This window comes from Aedes albopictus, chromosome 3 (genome assembly GCF_035046485.1).
Source record: "Aedes albopictus strain Foshan chromosome 3, AalbF5, whole genome shotgun sequence".
In the NCBI taxonomy this organism is placed as follows: Eukaryota; Metazoa; Arthropoda; class Insecta; order Diptera; family Culicidae; genus Aedes; species Aedes albopictus.
In genome coordinates this window covers 133,851,027-133,872,953 of record NC_085138.1, presented here as the reverse complement: position 1 = coordinate 133,872,953, position 21,927 = coordinate 133,851,027, and the positions used below count along the sequence as shown (strand labels likewise).

Sequence of the window (21,927 nt, the reverse complement as noted above, 5' to 3'; positions counted from 1 at the left end):
AACAAAGATGTAGATATTGTACTGCATCAAATATTCCAGTCATCACCATAGAAAGACCGACACTGCCATGACCGACCATTGCGGAACGCCAGTTGTTTCGGCAAAACGATTCAATGTTTCCAATAGCGACCCGGAAGGACCATTCGGAGAGAACGAAGTGCTGCGTATGTCCGCCTATGCCCCACTTCTTTAGTTGCACTAGGACGAAATGTGGTCAACGTTTGAACGCGTTAGAAATATCCAGTGAGATAACTTCCGCGTGGTGTCCTTGATCAGCAGCTTCTTTGAGAATATTGCTGAGCTCAGCAAAGTATGTAAATGTTCTAAAACCTTGACGGAAAGCGTGCTCTCGAGGATGTAGCAGTTGGTTAGCTGCTAGATATTGTTTGATTCGACGGTTGACCATTCGTTCCATAATCTTGCCCGAACAACAAATGTTGATGGCAATAGCTCCTCCTCTCTGGAGCCACCAAATTGTTGGCGTCAGCACAATCTTCCAATCGGCAGCACGATTGGTGTGGTGTTCCTCTTGCGGTGGGACGAGTAGACCAAATACTTACTGGATCGAGTAGCACTCTTATCCACAGCTATCGCGATGATGAATCGACGATTATCAGGATAACGGAACCCACAATCCTTTCACGGTACCGTTGCGAAAGGATACGGATACGGTATTACATTCAGTGTGTACCAACCAACAAACTAGACGGAACGTGTTACTTTCGAACACCGATACTATTCACTCAGGGTAAGAGGTTCAAGAAGGAGAATAGTTGAAATCGAACGTCCAAATCGTGTGAGAAAAGGTTCGATAGATTCAGTGATTGGGGACTCGTCTAAATCGTGTGTAGTAGTACTAAGGCGATTCTGGACTCAAAATTCTCCTCCAACAGAGACTGGCTACCCGAAGAGAATTACTAGAGTGAGAAATGGCTTCTACACTTGGATATGAATTAAACTACCTAGCTTTCTTTAGACTCAGAATGCTCCTTCAAAAGGGCCTGGCTACCCGAAGAGAATTATCAGAGTGAGAAAGTTTGATCGACTCAATTATTTTGACTTCCACGATTCCAAGTAGTTACTCTTTTGAAGGCTTGAGTTATTCAATCAAGTGATCAGAATAATTTAAACTTCGCAAGTGCTAGTTCAGGATCAGTCTCCAGTTAGCCTAGTGGTTAAGGCTACGGATCGCCAATCCGGAGACAGCGGGTTCGATTCTCGTTCCGGTCTGGAAATTTTTCTCGACTCCCTGGGCATAATGCATCATTGTACTTGCCTAACAATATACACGTTCATGCAATGGCAGGCAAAGAAAACCCTTTAATTAAGAACTGTGGAAGTGCTCAGAACACTAAGTTGAAGCGAGGTAGACCAAGTCCCAGTGGGGATGTCAAGTCATAAAGAAGAAGAAGTTCAGGATCAGGGTAGGAGGTTTGAGAGGGAGAATATAGTTAAAATCGATACGTCCCTTGTTCTCATAAACCTAACTGAAACTGAGTTTATCGTTTCACCCACAATTATAGTCAACTTGGAAATGTTCCTATTGCTACAATTTGCCATTTTATCATTGGATGTGATATAATCTACCTACAGAAACAACAGTATTACAGCGAAGTGCAAAGTACCTTTATTCGTGTTCATAAATGAAGTTCATCAACTAGTTTGGATTTCTTCTAGTCTAGAAAACCCCATTGGAAGATAGGTAGTTGTTTCCATTCCAGACAAATTTTCCCTTAAACTTTGTCTATTCCATCTCAAAAATCTAGCAGTGCTTGCAAATAATAGCAATTAGAGATGGAGCAGAAAATATGCTTGATTGAGAAAGTTTTAGTCAAACGTATGGAAAATGGTACATCTCTCAGGGTACACCGTTCCTTGTAATTAATATGCATCTAAAAAGCACGCTCGAAAATGGTATCCCCTTTCAGAATAGACTGTTGTCATTTAAAAGAAATAATGTTAATGTGTAAAACAATGCTTGAATGAAAACGCAAGATTGTATCAAAAAAGCAATTGCAATCCAGGTAGGTAATTGAAATTGTTTGAATAAATTCAAAGTTATTAATTATCGCATGTTATATTTACTGCGTATGGTGTGTTTTCCAAAGAGTCCTTTGCAGCTTCTATGTTACAGATGCTTTTTTGTGTCGTCAAGGACCCTAGATTTTAACTTAACTAAACTGAAACACATTGTGTCACGATTCTGTTACTGTCTACCGAAACTTTTTCATTAAAATGTAATGACCCACGCAAAATGTGATAAAATTAAAACTCACGACGATGGTACTTATCCGGGTCGAAGTAAGAGGTAACCACCACACGATCGCTGAACTTGCGGCCGGTAAGGGCCTGCTGGGCTTTCTGACAGTCGACAATGGAGTTGAACTCGACGAACACCTTACCGCAGCCGGGCACGTCAACACCCTCGATGGGACGCGGAATCTCCACGCTTCGGACCACGCCGTACTTGTTGCACTCCTCCTTAATATCCTCGAGAATATCTTCATATTCTTCCTCATCCTTCAGCTCGTCCGGAGTGACCATGTTCAACAGACAGAGCACCTCCGTCGGTGGTCCCGATGATCCGACCAACGACAGACCAGGCACCTATGGGTTAGAAGTGTGGATTGGTTATTAAAGGAAGAGTAAAACGAAGCAGAGCTCAATAGGACAATAGGACAAACCTGAATCTGAACCGGTGCGACAGCAGCAACGTTCGCATTCTTGGCTCCAACGCTGGCCCTTTGTACAATGAGCTTTTTATCGCCCAGCTGCATACCGTTCAATCCTGCAATAGCCTGTAAAAATCATAAACTAGGTAAGTTCATCTGTGCTTTGCTCCAAAACAACGACAAAACCCACCTGATCGGTAATGCTGTACTCCACGTATTCGGCGAAAGCGTAGCCTTTGCTCAAACCAGTTGCAGCATCCTTAACCAAGTTGAAGGCCTTCAGCTGTCCGAAGGAGAGTAGCAGTTCCTTGACCTGTTGGGAAAAACATGCAACAACGACGTACCATTGCGCACGGAAAAAGATTGGGTCGAAAATAGAGAAAGGGGAAAACATGAATTAGTATGTGATGCAGCTCTCAAAGTGCACTAAGGAGTTATTTATTGGGTAGTCCTATCCGACGTAGGGTGCACTCTTCAGCGTTTGGAACGGTGGTATTCGCGAGGGGCTAGAATTCAATACACAGGGTAGGTAAATGGACTGAATTATGGGTACTGTAGGAGTCTGGTACGTTTGGCATAAGGAAATTTGATTCTGTAACATTCCGCCGAAAACCATTTTCCAGAAAATCATTCCCTAGAAAACCATATACAGAAAACGGTTTGTGTAGATGGATTTTGATTGATTGATTGATTGATTTGTCTTTATTTACGAGATTTTCTTTTTTTTTCTTTCTTTCAGCCCTTGGCTAGTTCGTGTCTCGCGTAGAGGGATACATATCCTGCCGTGAATCGCAAGTCAGTCCCATATGTAAAAAGTAGGCATTGAGAAAATGGCCTCTGAAGTTTTCAAATTCGATTTCTATTTGAAACTCGACAAAATCGCCATGAATTGAAAACTTCTGCGATCATCGCGAAGCTTTAACATATTGTTTCAAGCGTGACAACGTAACAGTGAAAAATATAGAACTGGCTAAAATAGTGTTGGGTTTTGTACTAGACGGTGGACAAGTTCGTAATGGGACTGACTTGCGATTACATTTCATTATGGGACAATCTGACTTGGTGTTGTTTTTTCAATTTTACTGAACAAACTATATATTTTTTTGCACGCAGCTGAAAGATCATCCGAAGAAAGCTTGAAAACGGCCATTAACTCATTTTTGCCCAAAATGCAGATGGGACTGACTTGCGATTCACGGCAGTATCCTTCTTGTGAAAAAAAAATCTGGAAAATGGTTTTCGGGAGAATGTCAAGATCCCAGTACACAGGGTCAAGTATTTGACCAAAAAGAAACCAATGATCAAACATCGAATTTTCATTAGTGTCAAACAACTGTTGTTTCTTTAGTTCACTCCTTGTCAAAAATTTGACCCTGTGTACTTAAGGCCTTATGGAATCGGAAATGTAGGAAAATTCCCTTCCGAAAACATCAAATTTATGGACACTAAAGGTTATTTCGGAGGCCAAATATAATGCACCACTAACAAGTTCGCTTCCTTTCCATAGAATTCCAGTGTCTCCCGCCGCGCCGGGAGAAAATATATATCACATTTTCCCAAGCAGCACCTGCAACATCATCCAAAATGTGGTTTTCTCTGCTTTGGTCTAAAAGAGTTGCAATAAAAGCGCACGCAACTTCCATCTTGTCAGTTGAGTTGCATTTAAACTCCGAATATCGTTAAGTTGCAGCTTTGTTTCATAGGAATTACAAATAACATCGTATTTAACATCGATTTATGGAGGCGGAGCTTACATATTTCTCACAAGTGGCAATACAGTCAGCTTGCATTAAATGTGCTATGTAACACACATGAAACATCTTACTCTGGTTTGTTTGTTCAGATTAGGTTCCAAATGTGTTGCGGAAAACTTGCGCTTTTTTTCATTTTGACAGCTTTCTAACTTGTGGCAAAGACGGTACAATGAAGTAACGCGTAACAACTTCAGTAGCTTTTATGGTGCAAATCTTTCAAAGAGCTTCTGGTGTAGTGTGTAAGGTGGTTAATACTCCTGGTGTCCATGGTTCGAGTCTGAATATATTTTTTTCATTTTTTTATCATTCCCCCTAGCTCAAGTTGCACAACGATTTAGAATTTGCGCTTTTTGCGTTTCAAAGAAGAAGCAATTGTGTTCTGTTGTCCTTAATTTGAACAGTCAATAAATTGCACTGATGTTGCTGGTACTGGCTTTGAAACAAGTCGTGTTGCTTGGGTTATTTATGCCAAACGTCCTTTATGTCAAATGTCTTTTATGCCAAACAATCTTATGTGTCCTTAAGGCCAAACATCTTTATGCCGAACATACCAAACCCAATCAATTCAATCATCCAACTTTGAATTCTGTTTTTTTTTCTGCAATTTTGAGGACATATCATGTTTCTGATAAATTCTATAGTAGGTAACGACTATCGTTTGATATAGAATTCCCACTTCTTTATGAATAGCTAGCTTGCCTGTTATTGAAAATAAGATTTTTTCGTACCAAACCACAGGGTACACAAAAATCTTAATTTCAATAACCGGCTGTTCATGAAGAAGTGGGAATTATAAAATTTATCAGGCACATGATATGTCCTCAAAATTGTAGAAAAAAAAAACAGAATTCAAAGTTGGGTGATTGAATTGATTGATTGATTTTCATTTTCATAGGAAAACAGTTCTGGGATATGCTGCACTCTGAGGAATGAAATTCTGAGTATTGGTTTTGGGGAAAATGAATTTGAACCGATTGAGCTGGATGGAAAACGGTTCGTTTATATATGTAACATCGTCTAAGAAGCTTTGAATAGCTCCAAATTGTTTCTTTGATGGTCGCTTCTCATTTTTTAAGAGACTTTATTGCTACGCGACATTCGTCTCTTACTCACTTATTGGATTAGTCAGTTTCATCCGTACTTGATAAAAAAAACGGCTATAAATTGTAAATAAAATTCGAACGAAATGCAAAATTGGGAGCCGGACATTTGGCATAGCGGTGATTTTCGAGGATTTGGATTGATCCTAATCTGAAAATCTAAAACTATCGTCCAAAAATCATTTTCCGTGAGCGACACTTCTTCAAAATCCGATTGACATTTCTGAAAGAATGTTGTCAGGATTCACGATTGCACGGATCGGGATTTCCACGAAATCTGGTAGAACTTCCTCAAGGAAATTAATTAAAATATTCCACAGAAAATCCATCAGAAACACATCCAAAACTTTTGTTTAATTATAAAAGTTCACAAGCTAATCATCGTGATTTTTGGTAAAATCCTGCAAGAGAATTATACATAAATTTTAGCCGATATGGTAAGCGCACCGGTATTCAGCAACACAATTTTGATAGTGACGGGTTCGATACGCGGTCGGTCCAAGAACTTTTCGTACTGGATTTTTTTCGCTTTTCTTTGGTGTACAAAAAAATGGTTTGTTGTCAGAAAAAGCTCTCAGTTAATAGCTGTGGAAGTGCTTATAGAATACTACACTGAGACGAAGGCTTTGTCTCAGTTAAGAAGTAATGTCAAGACGAAGAAGTGAGTTTTTGACAGAAGTTGAAACGACTTGAAAATAAGTACCGGGCCAGAAAACCATACTTACCAGCTGAAGAGTGCACCCTAAAAACCTGAACAATTCCTACCCTGAAAAGCCCTATCTTTAGCTTCTGCTCTATGCGACTACACGAGATTGTAATGCAAAATTTTGTAACCACTGCTTAAATAACCCTAACTAGCAATGCTTCTGTAACACCGACGAAATCGATCCCTGCTTGGGCAGACAGCTGCAAAGAAGATATTGTTAGATGAAACTTGCCTTGCTTTGCCTCTCTCTCACACACTTTCTCGTTGATTCAAGTGGTCTCAATTATTCAAATGACTCTTTCTTGTTTTGAACTTGATTAGTGCGCAACAAATTCATTCAATATTCATAGTGTCTTTTGTTTCAAACATGATCAAATTTGCCTAAAACATAAGTGTAGTGCCCTTACAGCCGGACAGTGACCGAGACCAAGCAGCCAGCCCAACCCGACCAAAGCATCTACAAACGTGGACATGAAAAACGGAAAAAGAAGAAAAAACTTAGTATCAGTAACGGTTTTTGTTTTGTTTGGATGAAAGGCTGAAATTCGAAATTTTGTGCTGTAAAAAAATACGAACGGCCTGCAAAAAGAGAAAAATCGAGAAGCCCCCACACGGACGCGGGAGGGCCAATTCTTCGATGAACCTAACTGAAATAAAACGCATATGAAAGGTACTGTGTTCCTGAAAAAAGGGAGGACGTAACGAGAAAACACTGAAATGGGAAATCACGTAGATGCCCTGCAAATGTATGTCAACAACATGGATGTGGAAGAGGTATAAGCACTACGCGCAAAGTTCGAAAGTGCTCCGTGACCTGTAAAATCGTTTTTTTTTTTGCTGCTTTGTTCTGTCTGCACAGCCCGATGCGGCGCAACTGAATAGGACGTAGAGATTGCTAGAGACTGGCGGCTAAAAAGGAAATTTTGATCGCTTCTCACTTTCGTTCGTGGACATATTGTGATGTACCTATAAAAGTTGAAATTTGCTAGTGCAGGAATCTATGCTGGCAGCGACTAGGGCTTTTGATGTCGATTTTGCATGAATTTGATTTTAAAATATCAGCTCAGAAAATAATTGAACTGAGTTGTAAATTCTTAACGCTCTCAATATCTGTAGAACTTCTGTCGGTAACAGGATGGAGAATGGAACTACACCGTTTTGATATTCACACTAGCGAGGGCCCATATAGCCGAGGCGGTAAACGCACGGGTATTCAGCATGACCATGCTGAGGGTGACGGGTTCGATTCCCGGTCGGTCCAGGATCTTTTCGTAAAGGAAATATCCTTGACTTCCTTGGGCATAGTGTATCTTCGTGCCTGCCACACGATATACACATGCAAAATGGTCATTGGCAGAGGAAGCTCTCAGTTAATAACTGTGGAAGTGCTCATAGAACACTAAGCTGAGAAGCAGGCTTTGTCCCAGTGAGGACGTCACGCCAAGAAGAAGAAGAACTAGCTCACTAATTATCAAGTGTTGATCAATCAGATTATGCCACGATTCCCAGTCAGGTGCAATGGAATTTATAAACCCCAAGACCTTCCCAAGTTCTGTAGACCAGATCTCGCTGGGTGACAAGGCAAACAATCACTATTTAGAAATATTTACCTGCGCGTGTATGAAGCACCACAACTGCATAGCAGATGTTCCGAGGTGTTTCGTTCCGTGTTACAGAAACGACGGATATCATTCTCTATATTGCCAATATTTTTCAAGTGATACCTTCTCTTCCTTACTACGCCAGTGTATGTGCATAGAGCTCTCTTGTTGAGCTATAAGAGTTTTTTTTTTTATTTTTAAGCATTTGGAGTGATAAATCGTTTTAACTGGTTGCAATTTTAGACATCCATCCATTTGGATATCACCCTTTGCTCAGTCCATCTTTTCAGTTTCATTTTTAGTAAGCTCGTCTGCCATTTCGTTCCTTCCAATGCCACAGTGATCTGGAGCCGAGTATAAGTTTACTGAGTTCACTTGGCACAATCTAACTCCCAGCAAGCTTTGCAAGACAAGATGCACTGCAAGTGCACAATGCTTTTAGTGCAGCTTGACTATCTGAGAAAATATAAATATTTGCATATCTGTATTTCCTCTCAAGTCAGATATTTGTGCATTCCAAAATAGCAAGAATCTCTGCTTGAAACACCGTAGGATAGAGATTCCTGCTTCCGTTTTTATTCCAACTTTTAAACCATCTGTGTGATGTTTACGGAAATAATTTAATTAAACGTGATTTCGAATGATTACAACTTTATCAGAATTTAGGATTACGCTGTTATTCTCGCGCCCGTCCGTTCAAGTAATCACGCGCTCTTCTCTCTGTTTGACATTCGTGTTCTTTCGTGTGGTTTTTCGTACTGCTGATCGACAGACCTGTTCATACACTCAACCAAATCTCACACCCTCACACTAAGCTTATTTAATTACTTTGTGTAAGAAACAGGATCTAATAAATCGCATCTGTAATAAATGTCAGGAAATAGTTACTTTTTAAAAACTCGTCCGGCTTCATCTCTTAATCTCCAGTTTCCTCTCTCGAACCCTGCTACCTCTAATCCCTCCATGCTATCATCCGATACTACAATTTCAGTTTGATGGAATGATTCGTTCGGGGCTTTGTGAGCTTTCCTTCCCATGGTTGAGTTTTTAGGGTTGACCAACGATTCAGACAAACTTAGCCAAACAAACAAATCCGTTTCTTCGGCTAAGTCGCTCTCTGAACCACTTGGAGAATTTACCCCCCTCGGCCCCTCCTTTTGTCCATCCCCTCCAACAGGCTTCATAGGAGAAGAATGAGACGCTGGTGAAAAACTCTCCGCCGATGTGTCCACAGCATCTTCAACTTGGTCAGCCTCATCTACCCTAGCTATAGTCGATGTCCTCTTCACTGGTACGGATGGTATCGATCTGCTACTACATCGAGGTAGGCTGGGCTTCGACCGTGTTATGCCAGTTGTGTCGCTCTGCAAGATATTTTCGCGTGAGTCCTTTTTAATCTGATCCACATGACGTTTGATCCTCCGTCCCGTGATGCTCAATTGTACGCGGTAGTTGCGGTTCCCGAGTATCTCCTCGACAACTGCTGGCGTCCAAGCTTCCTTGTTTGGATTTGTGTAGTCTCTCGCCACAACCTTGTCACCCACATTGAACGTAATTTTCCTCGTACCACGGTAATGTTGCATCTGAACTTTCTGTTTTTGTAGCACATTTTCTTTCGCTGTTTGTTCCTCTTGTGTATCAGGCTTCCTACACGGGTTCATGATTTCCAAGGCGCTTCGAATGTCTCTTCCAAGCATCATTTGCGCCGGAGAAAGACCCGTAGAGCAATGAATTGCTTTTCTATACCCCATCAAGAAGTTTGCAATTATGCTATTGACACTCTTATCCTGTTCGTACAAGCATTTTAGAAGAGATGACTTGAAAGTTTTTACCATATTTTCTGCTTCGCCATTCGTTGCAGGATGTCCCGGACTTGTTAACTTATGCTGAATTCCGTTGGCTGTCAAGAACTTTTGAACCTCTCCCGAAAGAAACTGCGAACCATTATCGCTAACCAATTCATCAAAAATTCCGAACCTAGATATGCACTCCGTCAGTCTCTCTAGAACGAACTGAGCCGTACAAGACTTTGTAGCCTAGACCTCAACCCACTTTGAAAGAGCGTCGATAATGATCAAAAAATATGAACCCTTGACTGGACCTGCGAAATCAACATGAATCCTGCTCCACACCTTGCTTGGTGGCTTCCATGGAATTAACTCCGATTTTGGTGGTGAAGAGCTTTGAAAAAGACAGGGCGAACAATTTTGGGAAAACCTTTCAATATCTTGATCGATGTTCGGCCACCACACACAAGAACGTGCCACACTTTTGCTTTTCACTATGCCAAGATGAGACTGATGAAGTTTCTTCAGCACCTGATTCCTCACTTTGACTGGAACTACAACCCTGCATCCACGCATAACAACACCCTTTTCGAGCGAGAATTCATTCATAAACCTCAAATACGGATTTCCTTCCAAGAACTGATCACTTGTCCTTCCCCTTAGTACCTCTATGACTTGGCTGAGCTGCGCATCTTTACCAGATTCGTCGGCCAAAATCGACACGTCGACCAGTCCACATTCATCAGTGTTGATAAAATTCAAATAAGAATCTTCTTCTTTCCATATTTTCCAGGATTCTACCGGGAAGCGAGACGAAAAATCAGCGATATTCGATTGAGATCGAACATGTCCAATATCGTAGCTGAATCCTGAGAGAAAGTGAGCCCATCTTTGCATACGACTAGCGGCTATCGTTGGGATTCCTTTCTTCGGGCTAAAGATACTCAATAAAGGCTTATGATCAGTTCTTATGCAAAAATGGTTTCCGGCCAGATATTGGTAGAACTTGTTAACACCATACACTATTGCCAGAGCTTCTCTAACAATGACGCTATTGTTTACTTCCGATGGGTGCAAAATCCGAGAGGCGAAAGCTACAGCCCTTTCCACATTCCCTTCCTTTTGACTCAACAGAATAATCTCCGCCGTAGGATTGAAATGCGCCAAAGTGACATCTTTGCAAATCTCACTTTTGATTTTTTTGAAACGCCGATCTACATTCATCGCTCCATTCAAACTTCACTCCCTTGCGTAGTAGGTGATACAACGGACTCATGATATCCGCAAGACCATTTATAAACTTCGCGTAATAATTAACCAGTCCTGCAAAAGCTCTGACTTCTGTCACGTTTACCGGTTCGGGGGCATCCCGTATCGCTGCAATCCTATCGTCCGTTTTTTTTGTAAACCATTCTCCGTGATTACGTACCCTACAAATGTCACTATCTTTGAAAAACTGGCACTTATCCTTATTTAGTCTCAAGCCTGCCTTTTCAAGAATGCTGAATACTTGCTCTAGACGCCTCAAATGTTCTTCGTCTGTCGCTCCAGTGATAAGCACATCGTCCAAGAAGTTAGACACCCCCTCGACACCACATAACAACTTCTCGATTTCCCGCTGAACTATTCCTGATGCCGGTTTCACACCGAAGGGTAAACGGTTCATTCGATACACCTCTTGGGTAGTAGATATGGCACACATTTCTTTAGAATCATCGTCTAACTCGAATTGATTGTACGCCTTTGACAAATCCAATTTGAAAAACCTCCGGCCACCGTTCAATTTTGAGAAAATCTCTTCTGCTGTGGGCAATGGATGTTTTACGTCCTGCAAATAGCTGTTCAAGGTCACTTTATAGTCCCCACACAACCTGATACTCGAGTCTGGTTTCACAACTGGTACCAACGGCGTACCCCATTCGCTGCCCCCCCCCCGAATCAAGTACCATCATGAATGTGTCTATCCCTATCATAACCTCGATTTTGAACCAGTCCTTTGCCCTATCTTTCTCTGACAAATTGTACAAATTAGCAGTACCACACTTATTTATGTAATTTTGCTGAAGATTGACTTGGTCCGTTTCGTTATTCCTGTTGTCGCCGTCCTGTGGAGTCGCCTGATGCTCCGCAGACAGGTAGAAATTTCGCTGGTACTCACAAGCCGCTTGGAGATGGCCCTTCTTGTTGCACTTTTTGCATACATATTCCTTGAACCGGCAGTCCCGTCGATAATGACCGGCCCTTCCACATGCCAAGCACTTTCCTCTCGAGTAATCCAGCCGTTGTTCCGATTTCCCACTGCTGTTAGCCTTTGTGTTTACATGTTTCTTGTCCTTGACGAACATCAGTTGAATCGCCGTATCGTCCGACTCATACTTCAACGCCAACTCCTGGGCTTTCTCCAATGTCAGTTTCTCATCCTCCTCACAAACCCTGTCGTACGCCTTACCATCCAATCCGTCCACGAATTTGTTTATAAGGTTGTGCGTAAGCGCATCGCCAAATCTGCAGTTCGCCGCTAGGTTTTTAATCCGCACTATCCATTGATTGACTGTCTCGTGACCATTTTCGTGCCGCTTTGCTCGAAAAAACAGTCTTCGCTCCTTGTGGATCACGACCGGGGGAGTGAAATGCGTCGTCAGCATCTTACACAAATCGGCAAAACTTTTGTCTTTTGGCTGATCCGGTGTACATAAGTCCCTCAAGAGCTTGTAGGTTTTTGAGCTCAGATGATTAATCAAAACCGCCTTCTTCATGTCGTCTGTGACCTTGGACGTCACGAAAAACTGTTCCAGCTGCTCTCGATACAGTTGCCATTCTTCCACCTCCGCATCGAAGGTGCGAAACGCTGCAGTGGCCGCCATCTTTGCACTTCCCCGGAAAATCGATCCCGTTTTCTGCGGTCCTTTTAACTACTCTGTTTTCCTTATTTTCCGCAACCACGACGTCACCAACTCGCGTTACATACTCGTCGCCATTGTGATGTTTACGGAAATAATTTACATCTTGGGAGTACTGTTGGACCGTACACTATCGTTTCGTCAACACTTTGACGCTGTAAAAGCCGCCTGCCGAACGAGGTTAAATCTGATCAAATCCATATCTCGTCCGCATAGATCAAACAATCGGAAAATCCGCTTCCAGGTGGCTCACGCCATCATCGATAGCCGGCTCGTATACGGACTCGAAATTACCAGCATTGCCATCAACAGGTTAATTCAAGTCCTCAGTCCCGTATACAGTTCATATGTTCGACTGATCTCCGGACTGCTACCCTCAACTCCGGCAGAGTCTTCCTGCGTAGAGGCTGGTCTGCTACCGTTCCAGATATTTATCCTCGCAGCTCTTTGCATCAAGAGTGCGACCTTCTCCAGCAAGAACACGAGCGATGACAGAGTCTTTCTTCTCATCGAGGGGAACAGAGCTCTAAACACAGTAGCCAACATGGATCTCCCTCCGGTTGCAAAGCTCCACTGGCTTGGAGACAGGAGTTGGCATTCCGTACCGCCGAAAATTGACAATCGGATAAAAAACAGTTTCTCTGCCGGCTGCAACTCTGCTGCTCTACGAAGGTCGGTCGCTGAACTTTTGCGTGTCTCCTACCCGAACTTTGCTCACCGGTTTTCTGATGGATCGCTCTCCCATCTTGGAGTCGGGATAGGTGTATCAGGGGACATCCCGCCGGTCAGCATGAGTCTTCCCCCACAGTGCTCAGTTTTCTCTGCTGAAGCAGCAGCAGCCTTCATCGCTGCTACCACGCCATCTGACCGCCCGATACTGGTTCTGACCGATTCTGCGAGCGTCATATCGGCGCTTCAATCTGATACACCGACACACCCCTGGATCCAGGGTATACTTATGAACGCTCCAGCTGATACCGTGTTCACGTGGATCCCTGGACACTGCGGTGTTCCGGGAAATGAAAAAGCTGATCATCTCGCTGGCTCCGGTCACACCCGTGAACGACACACTGACAGAATCCCGCTCATGGATCTTAAACGATGGATCAAATCCAGCTGCCGTCAGTACTGGGGTAACCTATGGAGCCAATCAAGAACTGCTTTCCTGCGGAAAATAAAAGACACGGTTGAACCATGGACTGATTTGCCAGTGCTCAAAGACCAGAGAGTAATCTCTCGATTGCGAACCGGGCACACACTTCTATCACACAACATGGGAGGTGGTCCGTTCCGCAAGGAGTGTGAAGTGTGCCACATCCCAGCCACAGTAGAACATGTCCTTTGCGTGTGTCCCATCTACGAGGGCCAACGTCGACTCCACAACATCGCTGGTAATATTGGAGAAGTCCTACGGGACGATCCGGATACCATCAAAACACTGTTCAAGTTTCTCCACGATTGTAACCTGTATGAATTAATTTAACAGCTCTCTCATTCGTTCATTAATTTAGTGTGTTGAACTAACATTAAGTTAAAAAACACAATAATAAAGAATAAAAAAAAAAAAAAAAAAAAATAATTTAATTAAACGTGATTTCGAATGATTACAACTTTATCAGAATTTAGGATTACGCTGTTATTCTCGCGCCCGTCCGTTCAAGTAACCACGCGCTCTTCTCTCTGTTTGACATTCGTGTTCTTTCATGTGGTTTTTCGTACTGCTGATCGACAGACCTGTTCATACACTCAACCAAATCTCACAATCTGTATAGAACTTCATTGAACCTTGACGAACAATGGAACCTCCGACTTCCGAATCTGTGCGAGTTCTTTGTGCAACTTGTAGGGAACATCATGATTCCCTACAGGTTTCATCCAGTGTTTTGGCCTATTTTGAAAGTATTTTGAAAGTATTTTGGCCTATTTTGAAAGTATTGTGAAATGCTCAGGTGACCAAGAAGATCACCTGGCATAAATTTCAGCTAAATCTAAGGCGGTGTTTACTATACTATTAGACTCCGTAAAGTTTATTTTAGGACATCGTTTACCTTCCAGAGATCATTGTGGAATTCACACTTAAGAGCCAGTTCGCGAGAACCGCGACCCCCTTTCCAAAGGAAGTGGAATCGATGTGCTCCGATTGAACTGAAATTTTCAGGGTATGGTTTTCCATATAAAAGATGATATCTGGCCGATTTTCAGATTTTTCCGTTAGGGGGAAGTGGGGTAAAATAACCCTCAAAGATTTCATGTCTAAAAATAGGTAAAATCACTAAAATCGCAATAACTTCCGCAAAAGTTAACGGATTCAGCTGAAATTTTGCATGGACACTCTACTCCTATGGCACTTCCATTTGAGCCAAGCGTTGGATATTCTTTGATATTTTATTTGAAGAAATAGGTTATTTTCATAATTTTTTTGACGATTTTCAGGGCGCCTGTTTTCGTACCAACAGAACTAGGATGAAAAACTGAGTACTACGTTTTGAAGGACTACCCAAGAGCTTTCATTTGATATGTGACCCAGATGCGCCAACTTAAAAACTTTCGAAAAAAAATTTTTTTTCTCGGGGTATGCGTTTTACCCCATATTTTTAGCTGTCTAAAGAAGTGTTGTCGCAAATTATGACAACGTTATTTATCGTCAAGGGTTTTTCTTCAATATTAATTCAACAGAAAAATGATGACTAAGAAATGCAATTATTAGATTTTTTTCATTTGGGGAAAGTAGGGTAAAACGGACTAACTCAACCTCCTTTCGAAATAACGTTGCTACGATGTTCTCTGATCAGAATCAAATTTTCAGAGTTCTTTATTCTACTCAAGAATAGATGCTTTATCATATATTATTTATTTTTCTTGAGAAGATAACGGGGTAAAACAATTCTCAGAAAAAAAATTTGAAAATAATCAAAATTTCAAAATTTACAAATGCTTTGGTAAAACTTGGCGAAATTTCATGAAATTAGAAGAAATTTCTTAATTTTTTATTGCTTATCCAAAGGAGCAAGTCTGACAACATTTTGACGTCGAGAAATGTCACAGATTAGCACGTGGTGTGCGATTCACCGGATTCTTTCTCGATTTTTCTTTCAACATGCATCTCCGGTTCAATTTTCTCTCTTTTTTTCTCGTGAAAGTTGCTGCAGTACACACGAAAAAGATTCACGAGGGAAGATGCATTTAGCGCCTTCAAATGATTTTTTGGACAAATATGGTCTTCTACAAAGCTGTTCCCAAAAATAAGGCCCTCTTTTCAATGTACATAAAAATTAGGGTGGTCCATATTTTCAAAGAAATTGGGAATCAAACTTTTTTATCTGCTAGAATAACTGTATACATTCTTCGAGAAAGTTGAAGATCTATCAATTTTGAGCAAGTTTCTTGAAGACACATTTTATGTAGCTTTGAAATTGACCGATCTAGAGATGTTTTTCTGAATAAGCTTAGGGTGGTTCAAGAAAAACCTGTTTTCTGGCGTTAACTTTTTCAGTTTCGATTTTTCATCAAAATCGCCCAAGAACACTTGTAGAGCATTTGAAGACGTGTCGTTTCATGCGCTGAAATGGTCTTTATCTCTTTTGGTTCAATAATTACAGGTGTTTTTCCTAAAAAATCATATTTTTTTGAGAAGGTGATATGAACGATTGGTGTGCGAAAAATACTTAAAAAGTGCCTATTTTTTTTTCTAGAAAATCATCAATATGTTTTGCACGGAATGACGAAGCAACATTCCCAGCGCACGAAAATGTGCGTTATTTTTGAGTTCTAAAAATGGTTCGTAGACATTTTTGATGTGAAATTTGAAACAAAAAAGATAAAGATAAAGGGTGACGCTAGAACAAAAGTTTTTTTATTGCTTTTCCTTTTTTGTTTAAAAATTTTCATCTAAGTCGCGTAAGAACCACTTTTACAGCTTCCAAAAAAGCGCATTTTCGTTCGCTGAGAATGTTGCTATGTCATTCCGTTCAAAAGTTATTGATGATTATCTAGAAAAAAAGGCACTTTTCAAGTATTTTTCACTTGAGTTACAAAAAAACAGCCCTCTAATTTTTTGATATGTTTTGTAACAACGTTTCTTCTTTTGAGTGCGGACAAAAGATAATTTTTATGATTGCCCCAATCCGTCATAACTCCTTTTCAAAAAACTATGCTCTACAAGTGTTTCTTGGGCGATTTTGATGAAAAATCGAAACTGAAAAAGTTAACGCCACAAAACCGGTTTTTCTTGAACCACTCTAAGCTTATTCAAAAAACATCTCTAGATCGGTCAATTTCAAAGCTACATAAAATGTGTCTTCAAGAAACTTGCTCAAAATTGATAGATCTACAACTTTCTCGAAGAATGTATACAGTTATTCTAGCAGATAAAAAAGTTTGGTTCCCAATTTCTTTGAAAATATGGACCACCCTAATTTTTATGTACATTGAAAAGAGGGCCTTATTTTTGAGAACAACTTTGTAGAAGATCATATTTGTCCAAAAAATCATTTGAAGGCGCTAAATGCATCTTTCCTCGTGAATCTTTTTCGTGTGTACTGCAGCAACTTTCACGGGAAAAAAAGAGAGAAAATTGAACCGGTGATGCATGTTGAAAGAAAAATCGAAAAAGAATCCGGTGAATCACACACCACGTGCTAATCTGTGACATTTCTCGACGTCAAAATGTTGTCGGACTTGCTCCTTTGGATAAGCAATAAAAAATTAAGAAATTTCTTCTAATTTCATGAAATTTCGCCAAGTTTTACCAAAGCAATAGTAAATTTTGAAATTTTGATTATTTTCGACATTTTTTTCCTGAGAATTGTTTTACCCCGTTATCTTCCCAAGAAAAAAAAATAATATATGATAAAGCATCTATTCTTGAGTAGAATAAAGAACTCTGAAAATTCGATTCTGATCAGAGAACATCGTAGCAACGTTATTTCGAAAGGAGGTTGAGTTAGTCCGTTTTACCCTACTTTCCCCAAATGAAAAAAATCTAATAATTGCATTTCTTAGTCATCATTTTTCTGTTGAATTAATATTGAAGAAAAACCCTTGACAGATAAATAACGTTGTCATAATTTGCGACAACACTTCTTTAGACAGCTAAAAATATGGGGTAAAACGCATACCCCGAGAAAAAAATTTTTTTTTCGAAAGTTTTTAAGTTGGCGCATCTGGGTCACATATCAAATGAAAGCTCTTGGGTAGTCCTTCAAAACGTAGTACTCAGTTTTTCATCCTAGTTCTGTTGGTACGAAAACAGGCGCCTTGAAAATCGTCAAAAAAATTATGAAAATAACCTATTTCTTCAAATAAAATATCAAAGAATATCCAACGCTTGGCTCAAATGGAAGTGCCATAGGAGTAGAGTGTCCATGCAAAATTTCAGCTGAATCCGTTAACTTTTGCGGAAGTTATTGCGATTTTAGTGATTTTACCTATTTTTAGACATGAAATCTTTGAGGGTTATTTTACCCCACTTCCCCCTAACGGAAAAATCTGAAAATCGGCCAGATATCATCTTTTATATGGAAAACCATACCCTGAAAATTTCAGCTCAATCGGAGCACATCGATTCAAGAAGGGGTTGCGGCTCTCGCGAACTGGCTCTTAAAACTGAACCTGAAAAATGAGTTTCCATCATTAAACCATTAGTGGACGCGCTTATATTTTTCTCAAATTTCCTGCTCAAATCTGTCTTTATCGTTGAACATCCAGAGACGATGGCTAATGTTCCTAGCCAGTAATTCTAAGTGGTGGACAAAGTTGGTAAACTCACATTCAATCTGGCTCATGAACCGCTCCTGCGTGAGCAAACTCGCGCGCGATTCTGAATCATTTTCTCACGCGCGAGATTTTCATGCAAAATTTCGTTCTCATGAGTCAAGCGCCGAAAGCTCGTTTGTTTGTAAAACGAATCCAAATCAATTTCTACGACATTCTGAAGCCACAGCGATTTCAGTTTTATCCCTAGTGGTTGGTAGCTCTACGTCTACCATGACCACAACAATGTCCCGTCTGATAAACTGTTTGATAGAGTAGCATTACAACGCTTTATGTACGAAGACTGCAGTTACGGAAGAATCTTATTGCTCATCATAAAACAGTTGGTTATGTTGTGTCAGAAGTACTGACTCAGAACTCTAAGAACTTTTTTTTTTTTTTTGAACCATGGCTTTTGAATAAGCGCCACTTCATAGTCCTTATTTTTTTAACCTTCCACTCAACACAACAGCTTCTTTTGCGACACCTTTACCTGCATAAACTTAATTATTATCATGAAACTATGCATATTCTCACTTTCTTTCATGAAGCCTCAAAATTGACTTAAGAAAAGCCAATCACCCCGGAGACATATAAGGTACACTGCGTCTGTGCTCTGTTTAACACAGTAAGGGCAAAATACTGTGAATGGTAACAGAACTCACTAATTATCAAGCTTAAGTGGAACAATACAACGATGGTCTAAGTGCAAGTATTCCATCAGTTTGAGATTCCTAAGAGAATTTTTGATATCCATGTGAACAATTAGCAAAGAAAATAAAGAAAATTCGACATTTCAACACCCATTAATCGCCACCAACACGCTTCCTGCGCAAGAATTCAACACGAGTGCCAAAATTGTAAAGTGCACCAACATGTTACCGCAAAACGCATTAACAAGCTGAAAAAGGAAAAGAACGTTCGCACAGAAGCCTGCAAGAGATAGTTTGTATAGACAATTTTGTGAGGCCCAACAGCGAAACACACACAGTGCGCTCCACAATGTGTTCAATAACCTAGGTTGATACCAAGCTGACGCCCCCTCCTCGTCTGGAATCGTACTTACCTGGTCCTCGTTCAAATAGTTCGGCAAACCACCGATGAAGATCTTATGCGGGGAGTCAGGCACGACCGTGCTGATCACGCCGGAGAATTTTTCTGTAAAAAGATTACAGAAAGTTAGTAAGATAAAAATATGTTAACCAAAAATATACTAAATAACGCACCTGGAACAGAAACTGCGGCCGAATCGGTCATACCAGGCATGGGCTGGTAATCGTGAGGTCGCCTTATCTTCAAGCTCTGCCCCTTGAAGTTGATGCCATCGAAGGCCATCGCTTGGGTCGTTTCATCAATCGATCGGAACTCCAGGAAAGCAAAATTCTTATCCAAATTGATCTGACAGGCCAGCACCGGATTGCCGGCAGCCTGGGCCAAACCGGACAGATGCATCTGCTGGTTGAAAAACTCCATCATCTCCTCTTCGGTAACGCCGAACGGAATGTTTCCGACGTACAACCGCCGAGCCTGTCGCGTTATGGTTGAACCAACCACCGGTACGGCCGCTTGAGGTGTATCCGCAACGATATTGGCCGGAATCTGCCCGGCCGCCTGCATGGCCTTATACTGTAGCGGGGTAATGTGTTCGAAGCCTGGCGGTGGGACATCCCAGTACAGAGAAGGCTTCCTGCGGCGAGATCGGCCCTTGCGATACGGAGACCTGGAACGTGAGCGTTTCCGGTCGCCACGGCTGCGACTGCGACGACGCTCGCGAGACCGTGACCTATCGCGCCTTCGGTTGCGGTCTCGATCTGTAGGAAAAGAAAATAATTTCAAGCGAATGTGATACAGAACGCTTTCCCTCCCCCAGTCTGACATATTGATTTTTCTTATTCCTCACGTTTGCTGAGCACCGCAAGAAAAACTACAATTACTTACCCATTTTCAGGAAAAACCGCACAAACTATACACCAACGCAAGCCGAACAAAATAGCGATGTTTTCGTATCAAAATTTTATGATTTTACTAGGTAAAATACGATAAATTGCAAAAGCGCACTTAGCTTGCCAGGATGCCGATGCCAGATTACCAAGATGAAGGAAAAATTATGAAAAGTAAGTGAACAACGCCGACATTGACGTTTGCTTACCGCGAACGTTATCGTGGTGAATAGCCGGTCGAGTGGTGAAAATGCCACACGGTCGTTTGCATGCGAAAACCCACACTGAACTACAAATCAACCCAAATTTAAGTTGTTTTGGCGCAATCCCGGTCTTCCGTGGAATAACTCAAATTTGCGTTAAACAGCGAAAGTGGTGAGTGAGTAGTTCTCGTTTGAGAGCGGCAAAAAAATTAATCCAGTGGTAAGTTATTTTCACCCAACGGAGGCCTCAAATGACGCAAATTTGGGTTAATTCAAAACCTGCACAGTTTAGGCACATTTTGGCACACGCTCAAAAATCACGGCACAAATGAAGTGTGCTGAATGCAAGGGATTGGTCATTCAGCACACTTCATTTGTGCCGTGATTTTTGAGCGTGTGCCAATATGTGCCTAAACTGTGCCGGTTGTTTTTCAGTGTGTGCCGAAGTGTGCCGAACGTGCCGGAGGTGTGCCGAATGTGCCCAGTGGAATATTTTCTTAGAATGTTTTTGCGCTAATTATAATCCTGTCTATTTTTGGCGAATGTTATTGGTCTAGTCGGTGTTTACCGACAAAATTCCACCCAGAACACTTGTCTAGAATCTGTATGAAGGGATTTTTTGCAATCGTAAGTATAATGACAGTTTGATTCCATACCGCAAAGTTGGATTTCTATGTTGTGCCCATGTGTGCCGGATTGTGCCGGCATGTGTGCCGAGATGTGCCGGCATGTGTGCCGGGCACAATGTGCCGAGTGACCCTTGGCTGAATGACCAACCCCTTGGGTTATAATATTTTTCCGTGCATGCTCTAATGGATGAAAAACACCCATAGAGCTTGCTGACGTTTATTCACCTTTCTCTTTCAAACATGCAGGCGGAATAGGATTTGTTGTCATCAGGAAAGGTTTTCCGATGAAAACAAATCCTATCCCGCCTGCATGCTTGAAAGGGAGAGGTGAATAAACGTCAGCAAGCTCTATTTTCTGTAGAAGTGCCTCAACCCATTTAATGGGTAAATGCCGTTTACCCATTAATGGGTAAATGCAGTTTATATCAAACGATGGGTAAATTTTTACCCATTTTGCGAAGGAGGCTCGCGTTAGGTGAATAAATACCCATTTTGAGGTTGATAAATGATGGATAATAATACACATTTCGCAATAGAGCAACATTTGAAAAGGGCATATTATCGTCGCACCACCAAATCGAAGTCGTCGCTAGAAGCACATGCGAAGTTGCAGCTGCGAAGTAAATTTGAATCTATTTTTTCTGTTGCGTATCATTAAGCTAATAAACACGCTAAGGGCCGATTTCTTCACCTCGGCTTAACCCGTAAGCCAGGCTTACCCATATAGTTAAACCTAAGCCAGGGTGAAGAAATCGACCCTAAGGCAGTTTACCCATAAATAGGTAGTTGATTTACCCATATTTGAGTTTTGCATTCAAAACCCATAATATGCGTAAATCATACTTATAAATATCGGTAAATTTTACTCATAATATTAGTTAAAC

The 21,927-nt window shown here is 41.2% G+C and overlaps 1 protein-coding gene across 1 annotated transcript; it reads right to left on the bottom strand.

The window, feature by feature from the left end:
* Nucleotides 1–1,604: 1,604 nt before the first annotated feature.
* On the bottom strand, nt 1,605–20,373 carry LOC115254246 (splicing factor U2AF 50 kDa subunit). The gene is made up of 6 exons (XM_029879020.2): nt 20,210–20,373; nt 19,498–20,082; nt 19,338–19,429; nt 2,863–2,985; nt 2,685–2,798; nt 1,605–2,607 (listed from the first exon to the last, which is right to left on the bottom strand). The coding sequence occupies exons 1-6, from the start codon at nt 20,211–20,213 to the stop codon at nt 2,266–2,268; spliced, it is 1,260 nt and encodes a 419-aa protein (XP_029734880.1). The 5' UTR covers nt 20,214–20,373; the 3' UTR covers nt 1,605–2,265.
* Between the last annotated feature and the right edge of the window lie 1,554 nt (nt 20,374–21,927).

Bases quoted from the DNA above. Each gene is read 5' to 3' on its own strand.
- LOC115254246 (XM_029879020.2), bottom strand. The intron at 2,799-2,862 runs GTGGGTTTTGTC...TGATTTTTACAG, and splicing joins AGTACAGCATTACCGATCAG to GCTATTGCAGGATTGAACGG. The intron at 2,608-2,684 runs GTTTGTCCTATT...TCTAACCCATAG, and splicing joins TCGCACCGGTTCAGATTCAG to GTGCCTGGTCTGTCGTTGGT.